The following is a 15,378-nucleotide window of genomic DNA, read 5'->3' on the forward strand; positions in this document are numbered from 1 at the left end:
TTCCTGAGACTTTTTTTATCAGGGTATTATTTACATACAGTGAAGTGCATAGATCTTAATTTTACAGTTTGATTAGTTTTGACAAACACATACGTCCATGTAACCCATACCTTTATCAAGATATAAGACATGAACCAACACCTCCAAAAATCCCATTCCTGATCAATTTTATCCCTTCCTAATCAATCCCTACCCAAGGAACAACCACTGATCTGACTTCTATCAGCATAGTTATGAATGGAATCATACAGTGTGTACTTTTTTGTTTCTGTCTTTTTTCATTCAGCATGTTTGTGAGATTCATTCATTTTGTTGCTGTATTAGTAATTTGCTCCTTGTTTCTTCTAAGTGGTGTTCTATCATGGATGTATCACAATTGATGGGCATTTGGGCAATTTCCAGTTTTTATCTCCTATAAATAAGTTGCTATCAACCTTCTTGTACAAGTTTTTGCATGGACATATGTTTTCATTTCTCTTGGATAAATACCTAGGAGTGGAATTGCTGGATTACAGGGGAGAGATGTATTTGACTTTCTAAGAAACTGCCACTTTCCCAAAGCAATTGTTCCATTTTATACTCCCACTAGCCGTGTGTGAGAATTTCAGTGGCCTCACATCCTCACCGTTTGGCATTTTCATCCTTTCTATTTTAACCATTCTGATGGTATCTCATTGAGATTCCATTACTTTTTTTTTTTTAATTTTTATTTATTTATTTATTTATGGCTGTGTTGGGTCTTCGTTTCTGTGCAAGGGCTTTCTCTAGTTGTGGCAAGCGGGTGCCACTCTTCATCGCGGTGCGTGGGCCTCTCATTATCGCGGCCTCTCTTGTTGCGGAGCACAGGCTCCAGACGCGCAGGCTCAGTAATTGTGGCTCACGGGCCCAGTTGCTCCGCGGCATGTGGGATCTTCCCAGACTAGGGCTCGAACCCGTGTCCCCTGCATTAGCAGGCAGATTCTCAACCACTGCGCCACCAGGGAAGCCCCCATTACTTTTTTTAAAAATATAGTTTCTATCCCAACTGCATGTGTGCTTAAACAATACAGTATTCAATTTTGCTTGGTTTGGTTTTGAGCATCATGAAAGAATATTATACTTTTTGTAGTCCTTAGGACTTCTTTTTTCTCAAACAAAACTGTTTCAAAAGCTTATGCATATTGTTGAATATAGCTATAGTATCTTCTTTTCACTGCTATCTGATATTCCATTGTGGGACTAAGCCACATTTTATTAATTAATTCTCCTGCTTATGTGCATCAGCCACCAGAATGGCTACTATTTTTAAAAAGCAGAAGATCCCAAGTGTTGGTGAGGATAGAGAGAAATTATAACCCTGTGCATTGCTGGGCAGGATGTAAATGGTGTAGCCACTATGGAAAAGTGTGTGGCACTTCCTCAAGAAATTAAACATAAAATTACCATATGATCTAGCACTTGTGGGTATATACCCAAAAGAATTGAAAGCAGGGACTTGAACAGATATTTGCACACCCATTTTCATAGCAACATTATTCACAATAGCCAAAAGATGGAAATAATCCAAATGCCCAGACAAGGATGAATGGATAAAGAAAATATGCTAGATACATACAATTGAGTATTATTCAGCGTTAAAAAGAAATGAAATTCTGACACATGCTACAACATGGATGAACCTTGAAGACATTATGCTGAGTGAAATAAGCCAGACACAAAAGGACAAATATCGTATGATTCCACCTATATGAGGGACCTAGAATGATCAAATTCACAGAGACAGAAAGTAGAATAATGATTACCAGAGGCTGGGAGGTGGGGGAAATGGGGAGATACTGATCATGAACACAGAGTTTCAGCTTGAGATGATGGAGAAGTTTGGGAGGTAGTTGGTGGTGACAGTTGCACAACAATGTGGATGTACTTAAAGCCACTTAAAAAAATTTTTAATGGTAAATTTTATGTTACGTATTTTTACCACAATTCTGAAAAGTTCTTTTCTAATCTTTCTATATGTGTTATTATAAACCTCCTATTGGTGTTTTCAATGTGCTACCATGGGAAGGATACAAAAGAAGATTCTTAGCAGAGAGTCAGAGGGAGGGCAGGAGAGTGAACATCCCTCTCACATAAGAGTAGAGTTGCACACAGCACCCTCCTCTTGTACAACACTGGGACACAATCTACAGCAACACTTGTAGTCCCCACCCACCTCTTGAAGCACTGATACTGGCAGTCCAATACTGGCCGTATTACTTTTATTGAAGCATTTGGGGCAAAAGGGAAAGGAGCAAACGGAAAGGGACTTTTTTTTTTTTTTTTAATAGTTTTTTTTGTTTTTGTTTTGTTTTTGTTTTTTTAAATTTATTTATTTATTTATGGCTGTGTTGGGTCTTCGTTTCTGTGCGAGGGCTTTCTCTAGTTGTGGCAAGCGGGGGCCACTCTTCATTGCGGTGCGCGGGCCTCTCACTGTCGCGGCCTCTCTTGTTGCGGAGCACAGGCTCCAGACGCGCAGGCTCAGTAGTTGTGGCTCACGGGCCCAGCCGCTCCGCGGCATGTGGGATCTTCCCGGACCAGGGCTCGAACCCGTGTCCCCTGCATTGGCAGGCAGATTCTCAACCACTGCGCCACCAGGGAAGCCCAAGGGACTATTTTTTAATGGACAACGGCAATGGTTTTTGGAGGAACGACTTCCCTTTGTGGGGGAAACAGAATTGAGCTTATCCTTAGTGAAATCTAGTAATGCCTGTGAGGGACATGAACTTACACAGTGCCATGCAGTGATTTTCTACATGGCCTTGAAACAGTTAATTCTCAACCCACAGCAAATACTGATTTTGAGTTCTGTAGACAAGAATACTGACTTTTAACCACATCCAGCAAAAATTACAAGATAAATTATCCTAAGCCAGAGCAATTACCCCCCATTTCATTCCCAAGAAAACATGAAACTGCAAGCTTAGAATGAGAATCTAGTTTTGAGTAATCTGCATTTTACATTATTTTAAGAAGTAGTTTGTGCTTGCACTGGAAACAGGTTGGGAACCATATCGGAAAGTTTATTTTGTATGATATGAGAATTTCTGGGACTTCAGGTACATTTGTTCACTCTCATGCTAAAAACAGCTTGTAAAGTCAAATAGAAGTGATTTGTGGGTCAATTGTGCTTAGGGATTAACTGTACTCTTGTGTCATGTCCTTGATCCAGAGATAATACTAAATTGTACATTTTAAAGTGTTGAGCACAGTCTGAGAACACGTGTTCTATGTGAGCTGATGTGATGATAGACTGAAGCATGGAAATCTGTGGAAGATGAAATGGCTCCATCGGGCACAATCACTGAATAACTGGAAAATATCGTTATCTTATCAGAATGAGGACTAAATGTCTCTGAGTGATATTCCCTGCTCAGGGGATTTCAAAGTTCCATTATGTTTATCAAAATAAGCACTTTGGTAGTTGGCAGCGGTTGTTAATGGTGGTTTCATTGACTGGGGAGATCTTTCTCCTGTATAGAATTTGGATGCAGGAGAGAAGTCAGGCATATAGTCTTATAGTTTAAGTCTCAAACTCTGGTTTCATTCAATTTTTGTTCACTGTTTCCAAAGCACAGGTCTGAGCACTTGCCTATGCACCCAGTCCTAAGCTTGCTGTGTGGAGGGCCTAGAGAAATGTTTAAGTTTGCTCCTCAAGGAGCACACAATCCAGCAGGAGATAAAGACTTATGCCCGTCAAAGAGTTAGATGACACTGCTAACAACTGAGGAATCCCAAGTCCACAGCAGCGTGTCTCGAGTTGTGGTCTGAGCATCACTGCCTCAGAAGCACCCAGGAAGCTTGTTAAAAGGCACTCGCTCCTGGGCCCACCCCAGTTGGCTGACGAGAAGGACAGGTGATTCTGATGCACATAAGCTTAAGTACCACTGTTAGGTGAGCAAATGTCAAAGCAAGTGGGTACAAGCTGCACAGGTTTATATTTCCTTCATATGCAGTAAGTGTCGAATGGACATTTGCACAACAAAAAAGGACAGGTAACAGCAGTCCCCTGAGAACGACCTGTCTTTCAAAAGTCTCTCCCCACTTGGAACCCTTAGCTGTTTGGGATCAATGGTTCCCAAGCTTAGTGTGTATCAGAATCACCTGTAGAGCTTGTAAAGCACACAGGCCAAGGCTTATTAGGAACGTAGGACGCAGTTCTCGCCTTTCCGCCTTTTACATTGCTCAGAGTTGGGGGAAGGAACTGCTTTTATTCTTACAAAAGACTTTACAAGGGTCCTGCACTTCACCATCCTGTGAAACACTCTTTAAAGGGACATTTTTTAAAAAGCTACCTTGTTTTCTAAAATCTTTCAGCTAGGGTAAAATCATGTGAGTGATTTCTTAAGAAATCCTTTTTAAAGTCAGTGAACATGGAATAGAAAGGTCGATAGGAAATGAGTTCGCCAGGGGCTTCTGGGGTCACAGGCTCCTTCCTCTCTCACCTTCAGCCCTTCCTCTGGTTGGTTTCAGGCGGAAAGCTCTCTGTGGTCCTGCGAGCTGAGGCGGTCTCCGAGCTCCTGCTAGAGCCATCTACGTCTGCACTTGCCAAGGTAATGACAGCCCAAAGAAATAGCATCTGTAACTTCTCAGGAAAGTTGCTATTTTAATTTTAAAAAACCAAGAGAAATTTTTGTCTGTTGGCTTGACATTCTTTTTTTAAAATCTATTTTATTGAAGTATAGTTGATTTACAATGTTGTGTTAATTTCTGCAGTACAGCAAAGTTATTCAGTTATACATATATATATATTCTTTTTCATATTCTTTTCCATTATGGTTTATCACAGGATATTGAATATAGTTCCCTGTGCTATACAGTAGGACCTTGTTGTTTATCCATCCTCTGTATAATAGTTTGCTTGACATTCTTACAAATGCCTCTTATGAGTGTTATGCATTCTCTAGATTCATAATTACTTTAAAACAAAATCTTTATTTGTTATAGCCCCAGCTCTCACTTGGTCAAGTATCAGCTTTTGCCTGCACAAAGAAGTCAAATGCCTCTGCTCTTGCTCTGACTTTTTATTAAAAGAGCTTCTTAGAAGAGAGGTCAGTTTTTTTAGCAAAACAGATACTAGGGTAAAGGTTTTTTGGGTTTTTTTTTAAATAATGTGCTCCCTAGAGTGCCCATCCTGGTTTTTACCTCCTCTAAATACAACTTTTAAATATAATTTTAATAGGAAAAGTTAAAACATCTGAGAATTTAACAGCTTTGGCCCTTGTAATGTTGGCTGCTGGGCGGTTATGGAATGCCCTCAGAGAAAACAACTGATTTCTGTAGTTGTGCAGCACTGGTGTCTGTGCTATGATGGAGGCCCCATATGCCAAGGTCCAATTTCAGATTTACCAGCTCAGGGATTTAAAAACCAGACATGATAAGGTTCTGAAATGACCAGGTCCAAGACTGATTGTATGGCCAGATAACCATAAATTCTTTTACAAGGGGCGATAATTGCTATCAGTTATGAGCTCAGGAGACCAAAGTGCTGATTGGAAAGTGTTTGTCAAGCAGCAGTCTTTGAACTGGTCTCTCTGCCCCCACTCCTGCCACGCGTCTGGGCCACCTTCCGAAAGCACAATTTTGTTCATTCCCTACTGAGAAGCTACACTCCCCTGAACTGGTGAAATTCCTCAGGGCCTTCCAGAATATGGCTCACTCAGGCCCTCTTGCTCTCTCTCTGGCCTCACCTTTTTGTCCCAGCGTGTATGCTATGCTTCCTGGCGGCTCTCCTGCATTCCCTACCTCAAGTCCTATCCTCCTGGCCTTCCTCAAATCTCTTCCAACAAAATTCTATTTTTAACATCTGTGTGAATGTGCCCTCCATCAGGAGGCCTCTGTTAATAATACTCCCTCACTCAACCTGCTGTTGTCTCTCCCCACTTGGAACCCTTAGCCATTTGTTTAGATCAGCGGCTCCCAAGCTTTGGTGTGTACCAGAATCACCTGGAGAGCTAGTAAAGAACACAGAGGCCAAGGCTTAATGTGGAGGGATGCCCTGGGCCTTCATAGGCTTCCCAAGTTCCCAGGTGAGTCTAATCCCCACCAAGATTTGAGGAGCACTGATGTGGATTTTTCATATAGCACTTAGAACTTTCTGCCTGTTCTTCATGTAGTCAGTGCAGCTATTACCACTCTGTATCAAGTTGTAAGCTTCTGTGGATCTTACTCTTCTTTAAACCCAGCACAGTGACTTTCAAGAGTATGAACTCAATGATCATGTGCTGTATGGAATTGACAAACAAAGCAAGCGCTGATAGGGCAGAGGGGAAGGTTCGAGTGGAGCTCACCAGCGGGGAGCAAGCCTGTGGAATGTTGAGTAAACACCGATGATAACTTGACTGGGAAAGCCATAGGGAGCCAGAGGAGAGTCAGTTATCAAATGTCACAGTGCACTGGGTGGTCAGCAGATGCCATTAGTGACGGTCTTTGTCCCAAGAGAAGAGAAGGGGAGAAGACAGGCAATGATCTGGTCATGGCCAGGATAGAAATGGCTCGCTGAAGAGGGTAGGGAGGGAATCACCGTGGTATCTGCATGTGTTTAGACTCTGAATCTGTAGTTCTTAAAGTATATGCAGGCCAGAGACAGGGCAGAGGGGTATGTCCTTAATTGGAGCACAGACAGGGGTGTCCATGGACCATGAGAGTTCTGTTCTCCAATAATAATGTGGACCAGGCTAGGGCCAACTGGGGTGGACTTTAAACTGTGGCCTGAACGTAGCCAGTGACTATAGCCTACAATTAAAACAAAACCCCAAACCCCAGTAGGGTCTGCTGAAGTTACTAAGGGGCCTGTGGGTGGGTGAGGGCCCCACTGCCTCCGTCCTGCAAAGTGGAAGGCCGTGAGGAGGTGCTGCTCAGGGCAGCTCTGGCCTCTGACTCCCTTCCTTCGTGCTCATCCACTTGGTGGAAACCCACCCCTTCTGGCATATGGTGCTTCTTTCATTCACTCATTCAATTGTGTGCATTTATTGAGAGCTTCCTGTGTGCCAGGCACTTTGCTGAGGGCACACGTGATGTATTCCCCACAACACGTAGGCACACCCCACACACATTCTCACTTTGTCCCCAGCTTTTCCTTATCCTGCTTCTCCCTTGGAAAATCCCATTTTGGAGTATTCCTTTTAGTAATAAGGGGAGAAACAAAAAAAGAATACTTCTGAGCAGTTCTTTGTCTTGAAATTCCTTGTGCTCTGATGATCCTATTTACTTATTTCCAGGATGCAGTTGACTTCCTCTCTCTTGATTTATCTTATGAATGCCAAAGTGAGGCAGATTTCCGGCAGAAGCTGAGTAAATTGCAGGTAATTTGAGCTATTTTCCATATTGATGATGAATGGCAAAGTTTCCTGAGAGCATATTAGACATTTAATGCTTCAGCTGATGTGTAAACTGAACTTCCTCCAAGAGTCCATATACTTGCAGGGAATTCCCCAGTGGTCCAGTGGTTGGGACTCTGTGCTTTCATCACTGCCAAGGGCCCGAGTTCAATCCCTGGTCAGGGAACTAAGATCCCACAAGCTTCTCGGTGTGGCCAAAAATAAGTAAACAAATAAAAGAGTCCACATACTTGCAGAGTTGCATCTGGGGAGATTCCTATAGAGAACATCTGGAGGTTAGATAGTCTTCCCTGGAAAGGATAATGAGGGTTGGCTTGTTAAGGTAAATATTTACATGGATCCTCTGCTCTCTTGTGTAGAAAGCTACTGAGAATCCAAATTCCAGTGTTCATTCTGAGATTAAAACAGACATTTCATGGATGTGGTCATGTAAATATTTACCCTGACAAGCCAGCCCTCACTATCCCTCCACTCTCCTCAGAGCACCTGCACCCCCTCTCCGAGCCTCAGCTGCTGCTCCCCACTGGCACGCAGGTGTCTTAGGGCCTGAGGACCCACAGCACATCCACAGGTTCTGAATTCTGCAGGAGGTACATGTAGGGGTCCCACGTTCCCTTCTCAGAAGAGGCTTTGCTCACCAGAGGCTTCCCCACTCAGCAGAGGGCTCCTCCAGCTCTCCAGTCCTGTGATACCACAGGCTGCCTCACTGCATATGGATCTTTCAGGAAGGGGAAAACCCTCAGTTCCCTTAGGAGTTTGGCCTTACTGCATTGACCTGGCCCAGGGAAAGAACAAGGCTACGTGGGTCACAGCTCCAACTGGTTCTGAGCGACTTACTTGGTTTCTCAGAGATTAAGGCTTGAGGCTCATTGTTACTGGCTGCTCTGAGAAATTAAAGAACCCGCCTGGCTTCTTTTTAAGTAGTTGCTATTGGTATTTCTCAGTGGCTGTTAACTACTCAGAGGAGGAAAACTTAGTGTGGGAAAAATGACCAAACCCAACCTCCCTCAAAAAAGGTAACCTAAAGTGAGGTCAAATGACATGTCAGCCTAAAGATGTTTCGTTTGACACTGAAATGGCTAGAAATGGGAGAAAAATTACACCTGCTCCAATTTTAATGAAGATAGCTTCATTTAAATTTCTTTTATGGAATATGTCAGATATATCCAAAGGTAGAAAGAAAAGTAAAATGAAGCCATCCCCAGCTTCAGAAGCTCTCAACTCGTGGCTGATCTTGTTTCATCTATACCCTACCTTCCCCCTCTCAAACCAGATTGTTTTGAAGCAAGCCCTAGACATCCATAAACATCATGACGGTGGCACCTGATTGAGCTTCTTGTAGCAGCACAGGCCCCTGACATGAGCAGACTGCCTTGTTCCTGGTCCTAACACAGTGACTGGTTCTAGGAGGTACCTTGTAGCCTGAGGTGATGGCAGAAATTAACCTGTCTCTTTGATGGGGGTCAGTGTAGAGAATGGTCTATGTTATTGAAAAGTGTAGATTTTTCTCCCTCAAGTCTAGAGTCGGCTCTCTTTATTAACTGAGATGGCTAGTGGTCATTTCCAAATCCAAATTGAGTGTCGTGACTTCTCATCTTTAAAATCTGTCCCTGTTAACAAAAAACTTACTCTAGGCAGCTTCAGTTCACTTGCTGGCCTATATCATTTCAGACTATTGAGCCAAAAGTGAAAGTTTTCATCTTCAATGTGAAACTCCAGGACTGCCTCTCCACCAAGAAGAACCCATCTGATCTGTTCTTCAGCCTTCTCACAGGTGAGTGGACCATCACTGGAGAGGTTTGGAGTGATATTTGGTGCACTGGCTTGTGGGGTAGCTATTTTAAAAGTCTGGGGTTCCAATGGGAGGAGCGACCAGAGGAGGGGTGGTCTCAGAGCCCACCCCAGATGGGTTTAGTGTCCCTTGTCTTCTTGTTGTTGGTCTTGATCCCTTAGCTCCCACTGACCCAAGAAAGAAGAGAGGTTCTGTACGAGGATGGTAAGGATGCCTTGGTCTCATGGAAATAAAGACCATCAGGCCTCAGATGTCAGGTGTAAGCATGGCAACTGCCCTGTGCCCATCTGTCCACTTCCATTACCCCTCCCTCTAACGTCTCTCATCTCTGCCCCCCTTGGCAGGGCTGCCTCAGCCACCTTACTTTTGTTCATTTCCCCATTACCTAATCAAAATCTTCAGATATAGGACCCACAGCTCATGGAGCATCTCCTTGGTGTCTCTTAGTTCAAATTCTTGAGGGTGAATCTGATGGGTAGGCCATGCATCAGAAGATTGCTCCTGGGACTTCCCTGGTGGTCAAGTGGTTAAGTCTCTGTGCTACCACTGCAGGGGGCACGGGTTCCATCCCTGGCTGGGGAACTAAGATCCCACATGCCACATGGTGCGGCTAAAAAAAGAAGAAGAAGAAGAAGATTGCTCCTGGTCCAATCCGGCCAAGGGAAAGTAGGAGGTCCACTAAGGCCGCAGGGGCTGAGGACCACTAGACACTCTGCAGGAAGGGCCAAGGGGCACGCTCCTGCATGCCTGGATATCCAGTTCAGTCTCCCTGTAAGGTCAGAATATGGGAGAAGTTGGTAGTGCCCTTTCTACCACCTGTAACCAGTGCTGAGCTGGCTTCACAGACCTCTTGAACTGCATCCATGGATACCACCTAATAACTCTTGCCCTAACTCATCTTTGATGGTATAATGATTTCCATTCTTAAATCCCATCACTTTCTAAATGGTTAAAATGGTCAATTTTATGTTTATGTATAGTTTCTTACAAAAAAAAAAAATTCCGTCCCCTTCTGATATTTGAGTTTTGAGTCAGTTGTTCTCCGTGTTTGGTCTCCAGACAAGCAGCATTAGCATCACTTGGGAACTTGTTAGACATTCACATTCTAGAGCCCACCTCAGATCAGAAACTGTGATCAGAAACAGATCAGAAACTTTGGAGTGGGCCCAGCAATCTGTGTTGAACAAGCTCTGCAGGTGATGCTGATGCACATGGAAGTTTGAGAACTACTGTGCTATCACTTTTGACTTCTATAAATCTTTAGCCTGTGGAATTTTCCAGAGGGGCTTGGAGCCATTGCTTGGGGCTTGGGTGTGGTGTATAAATGAGGAAAACTGTTAATAGTAGTCATGCATATTGTTGGTTGGGCTTCAGGTGGAGTGAATTAAACGTCTTCTCTTACAGCCTTAAGTGAAGAACAGATGCTCACCATTGGGTTTGATCTTAGTACATTCCTGAGCTGTTCATCAAGTTCCAAGAAAAGGTAATGTTAGATTTCCCGTTGGACTATCAATAACTGATATTTGCAGAATACTCTGTTGTTCTTTCACATGTGTAAACTCAGGGGACTGTTGTCATCTGCCTCTTGGACCAATGAGTCCTTCGTGGCCATTCTAGAGACAAGAGATAAAGGCTCAGAGGGGGAAGCAGGGAGCAGTGTCTCTGGCCACCACACGGTTCTCCTCTAGTTCACCCAGGTGCACACAACTAGCAGAGCTGGTGTTTAAACCCCTGCCTTCTAGTTTAGATCTTGTTGGAGGCATTGTGAGGTTGTGGACGAGCAGGCTGGGTTAATGATAGATCTGCCCATCCCTTAAGTTATGTGATCTGAATAAGTAAGGTGAGTTCTCTGCACCAATTCCTCACACAAAATGTGAAACATCTTACCCGTGAGGAGATGGCATAGATAGGAAAGCCAGCTGTGCAGTGGGACAGAAGCCTAACTCAGCAGTTTCTCAGGACAAAGGTTTTAAATTATTGTGGGATTGCAAATAATTTCTTAGCACATGACTAAAGTACCAAAATTTGTAAGTGACATACTGAAAAAAAAATTAGAGTAGATTTGAGGTTATCTCTGTAATTATATCATTCTCATGAACTTATATTCCAATGCGCTTCTCGAGAAAAGTTTGATGTGGAAGCCAGTGCAGGGAGTTTCCCAGAACCCTCAGCTCTCCGTGGGGGTATGTTACACACCTGAACATCATGTACCGTGCGTCAAGGAAGGACCAAGGCCCGGAGGCAATCATTGGCTTCCCAGACCTTCAGCTAGAGCTCACCTCAGACATTTCTAGCACAGCTCTGTCCAAGATCATAAACTTCAGTTGCCACCACCTCTTTGTACTTTTTCTCTCCCAACATTTGGCTGTCCTCAGCTGTGTCTCCTTCCATTGTTCAGTCCTCTCAACTCACTTCAAATCAGCAGTTCAGATCACCAGACCCTAAGCAGCTGCGCATGTCAGGCTTTGTGCTGGGAGTATGAACAGTATGATGAGCAAGTAGATCAGAACTGCTCTCTGTTCACACTTGGAGTCAGCTGAGGAGTGCTGGGCTATCTTTTCAGAAAAATAAAACTCAAGAGGTCATAATAAACATGGTACCCTGGGGACCTCCCTGGCGGACCCGTGGTTAGGACTCTGTGCTTCCACTGCAGGGGGCATGGGTTCCATCTCGGCTTGGGGAACTAAGATCCCACATGTCATGCATGACATGGCCAAAGAAAAAGAAAGGGGGCACCCTGAGATCACAATGATTGCAAAAGCACAAGATGACATGAGACACCGGCTCCAGGATTCTCTAACACCTTGATCTCTCAGTATCTTGCCTGCAGGGAAGATCCAACATTGGCTAACGTTAAACCAAGAGTGGGGGCGGGGGGTTCTCACTCAGGTGGATGTTGATGGAGAACCTGCAGGGGCAGGTGGAAGGGAGTTCTGAGAGGATGGACATCATTTTCTCGTCGGAGTGTTTTAGACCTCAGAAGTGAGACAGAGAGGCCCGCCAGTGATTCTAGCACAGAGTATGGCAGGAGATATAGCACTGCTTCCCGGAGGAGGGAAAAAGAGCATTACCTGGGATGCTCTGAGGAGGCTTAGAGTGGGGGGTGAGGGGTGGCTGAAGGAGGGGCACCTGAAGGGCTGGGCATAGAGACTTTCTGTGCTAAATCTCTTCCCAAGTTAGGCAAACCCAGGACTCCCAGCTCCAAGGCCTGTATGGCAAGTTCTGTGTTATCCAGGGGCAGTTTGTTTCTTCAAGACCTCTTCTCACCCAAGCCAGAAGGATGGTCATAGTCAGAAGGGTTGGGTCAGAACAGCTGAGTGGGCACCCCTCCATGTCCCTGGTGTGCTCCAGAGTCATTCATCTGTTCTGGGTAATCCACAACTATAGGCTATCATTTCCCCTCACCACTTTTCTACCAAATGCAGATGAGTTGATGCTTCACGAAATAGGAGGAGCTTAAGTTTGGAATGTCCAGGCTCCACTCCACGGGAGGAGGTCTTTCTGCAGTGTCCCCGTCACTTCTAACGGTTCTGTGCTCTGGGCCAACCTTGTATAAGTGTCAGCCCCTCGATGGCCCAAGGACAGGGAGGTGCTCTTGTACTCCACTCCCTCTCCTCATGTGTGTTCTCTTCTCCAGGTCAAACACACCCACCTCCACCAACCCTTCCTCAAGGTTGCCCTCTGTTGTTGTAACTGCTGCATGTTATCACGCACTGCTTTCCAGCCTGCAGGACAGGACTCAGATAGAGAAAACAATAAAGAAAGAAGGGACGGAGGGAAGGAGGAAGGAAGGAAGGAAGGAGAGAGAAGGAAAACAGATTAGAAGTAAATAGAATATATCAGACTTCATTGCATATGAGAATCGCATTTTTATGTTATGCTTTATTTCAGCTATGTTTATTTCTGATGTTTATTTCAGATACATTAATTTCTGAAATAAAATATAACATGCACATAAATGTCTACACATCTACACACATACATAGTGTTATGTGGTTAAAAGCACAGACTCTGTGCTGTACCTTACATTTGTGCATTTGTAACTTACAGAGTCATTACTTACTATGTCCCTTCATGTCACTTCACTCCTGCAGCAGGTCTTGTTCTCTGACTGACAACCTGACCCTCCAGACTGCCCTGCAGCTGGACCCGGAGACAGCAGTAGACTCCTCGCTGCCCCACTCGGCCTATCAGAGAGTCTGGGAAATGTTTGCCAACCAGTCCAGGGCAGAAAGGGATGCTTTCCTGCAGGATGTTTTTCCTGAGGGTTTCCTCTGGGGCGTCTCCACAGGGGCTTTTAATGTGGAAGGAGGCTGGGCCGAGGACGGAAGAGGGGCGAGCATCTGGGACAGAGTTGGACACCAGAACACTGCCAAGGGCCAAGCAACGCCAGAGGTGGCCAGTGACAGTTACCACAAGGTGGACACTGACGTTGCCCTGCTTCGTGGCCTCCGGGCCCAGGTCTACAAGTTCTCCATCTCCTGGTCCCGCATCTTCCCCACTGGACAGGGGCAGAGCCCCAACCTCCGGGGCGTCGCCTACTACAACATGCTGATCGACAGGCTGCTGGACTCGCACATCGAGCCCATGGCCACGCTGTCCCACTGGGACCTGCCTCAGGCCCTGCAGGATCGCGGCGGGTGGCAGAATGAGAGCATGGTGGATGCCTTCCTGGACTATGCGGCCTTCTGCTTCTCCACATTTGGGGACCGTGTGAAGCTGTGGGTGACCTTCCACGAGCCGTGGGTGATGAGCTACGCGGGCTACGGCACCGGCCAACACGCACCGGGCATCTCCAGCCCAGGGGTGGCCTCTTTTAAGGTACTTCCCATCCTTGCAATCTCTACTTGTTGGAAGAGAAAGGACATTGGGTTGGAAAAATGTTATTTTACCTTCCCATCAGCAAGTCTTCCCTTTTTTTTTCCTTTAAAGGAAATCAGAGGGAGGGAAGGAACCATAAATTGTTAATCACCTTATTTGTCCAAACACTATTCTGGCGCTTTAAAAATTGTTGCCACCTCCTCAGAACGACTCTGATGGATGAGGGAATCGGGGCTTAGGAGGAGAAGCAATTGGTGGTGATGACATTGCTAGTGGGTTAGCAGTGTGAAGCCAACATTTGAGCCCAAGTCCCTTGACTGCAAAGCAAGTTTTCCATGTCAGCCAGGACTCTTAATTGCAAGTGACAGAAAACCCAACCCAAACTGACTTAAACAAGAAGGGAGTTTCTGAGTTCTGGAAACTGAAAAGTCTTCGTTTTAGCTGATCAGAGTGGAGCTTGATTAGACCACAGATGATGTTACCAGGACTCGATTTTTCTTCTTCTCTTGCTCCCCTCACTGGCTTTATTCTTGGGCTGCCTGGTAGCCAGATGGCCGCAATCCTTCTCTCATATTTCAAGATCAGCAGAAAACAGAAAAGACAGCTTGCCTCTGTTCTGGCGTTCCCAGGAAAGTTCTCCCCATGCTCATGGTCTCTGCATGGGTCGCGTGCCCATCCCTGAACCAGTCACTGGGTCTAGGCTAGGGGACTGTGTGGCACTGATTGGTTTTGACCCAGGTCCCAGCTCTACCCCTCAACACACTGGTTGAGAGACAGGGAGGTGGGGAGGGGAGAGGGTGGTCTTTCCAGAGGGCAATCAGGGTATCATTTCAACAAGAAGGGGATGTATATCCTGGAGACAAAATTTAAAATGGCTTAACATGGGTCCCATCCATCATTTCCCTTTTTCTTCAAAATCTCCCAGGAAACCTACCAGCTTCCCTGGCTGCATTCTTCAGGACAGACAATTAGTCTAGCTTTCCCCCAGCACCTTCTGGGTTCTGTTCTCTTCTGAAAGAGGAGCATTCACTGGGCCCCAAGCTAGATGTTAAGTGCCATCAAGACACTTAACTGCCCATTAGAAAATTAGAGAACAATTCAAAATACCCACAATGAGAGTGAGCTGGAATACTGTGAGTAAATGACTCAATGAAATGCCAAAATATAGCACTTAAGTCAAGGCTTCTATTATGCTTTTGTTCAGCAAGTGACCGTACCCACGGAGAGAGAGAACACTTCTGAAAGGGGAAAGCTTGAACCTTTCTGTTTGTCTCTTTGCTGTAAAACTCATACCAGCCTTTTCACCTTAGGCTTCTTATCCCTACAGCCGTGGCTCCTGAGACTTTTCTACAGAGACTTTTATAAGAAAGTCCACCTCACCTTTTTTTTTTTTTTTGTGGCTGCTTTGGG

The 15,378-nt window shown here is 45.1% G+C and overlaps 1 protein-coding gene across 4 annotated transcripts in view; it reads left to right on the plus strand.

The window, feature by feature from the left end:
- The window catches only part of LCT (lactase), a 60,069-nt gene that overhangs the window by 14,940 nt on the left and 29,751 nt on the right, over nucleotides 1-15,378 (plus strand). For 3 of the 4 annotated variants that reach the window (XM_082397791.1, XM_082397792.1, XM_082397794.1), the window contains 5 exons: nucleotides 4,489-4,568; nucleotides 7,236-7,319; nucleotides 9,027-9,129; nucleotides 10,552-10,630; nucleotides 13,242-13,968. In XM_082397791.1, coding sequence (XP_082253917.1) covers nucleotides 4,489-4,568; nucleotides 7,236-7,319; nucleotides 9,027-9,129; nucleotides 10,552-10,630; nucleotides 13,242-13,968 — 1,073 coding nt within the window. The other variant, XM_082397793.1, reaches the window with a different exon arrangement.

The sequence above is a fragment of the Balaenoptera borealis genome (genome assembly GCF_965194805.1).
Source record: "Balaenoptera borealis genome assembly, chromosome: 6".
NCBI classification, from domain to species: Eukaryota; Metazoa; Chordata; class Mammalia; order Artiodactyla; family Balaenopteridae; genus Balaenoptera; species Balaenoptera borealis.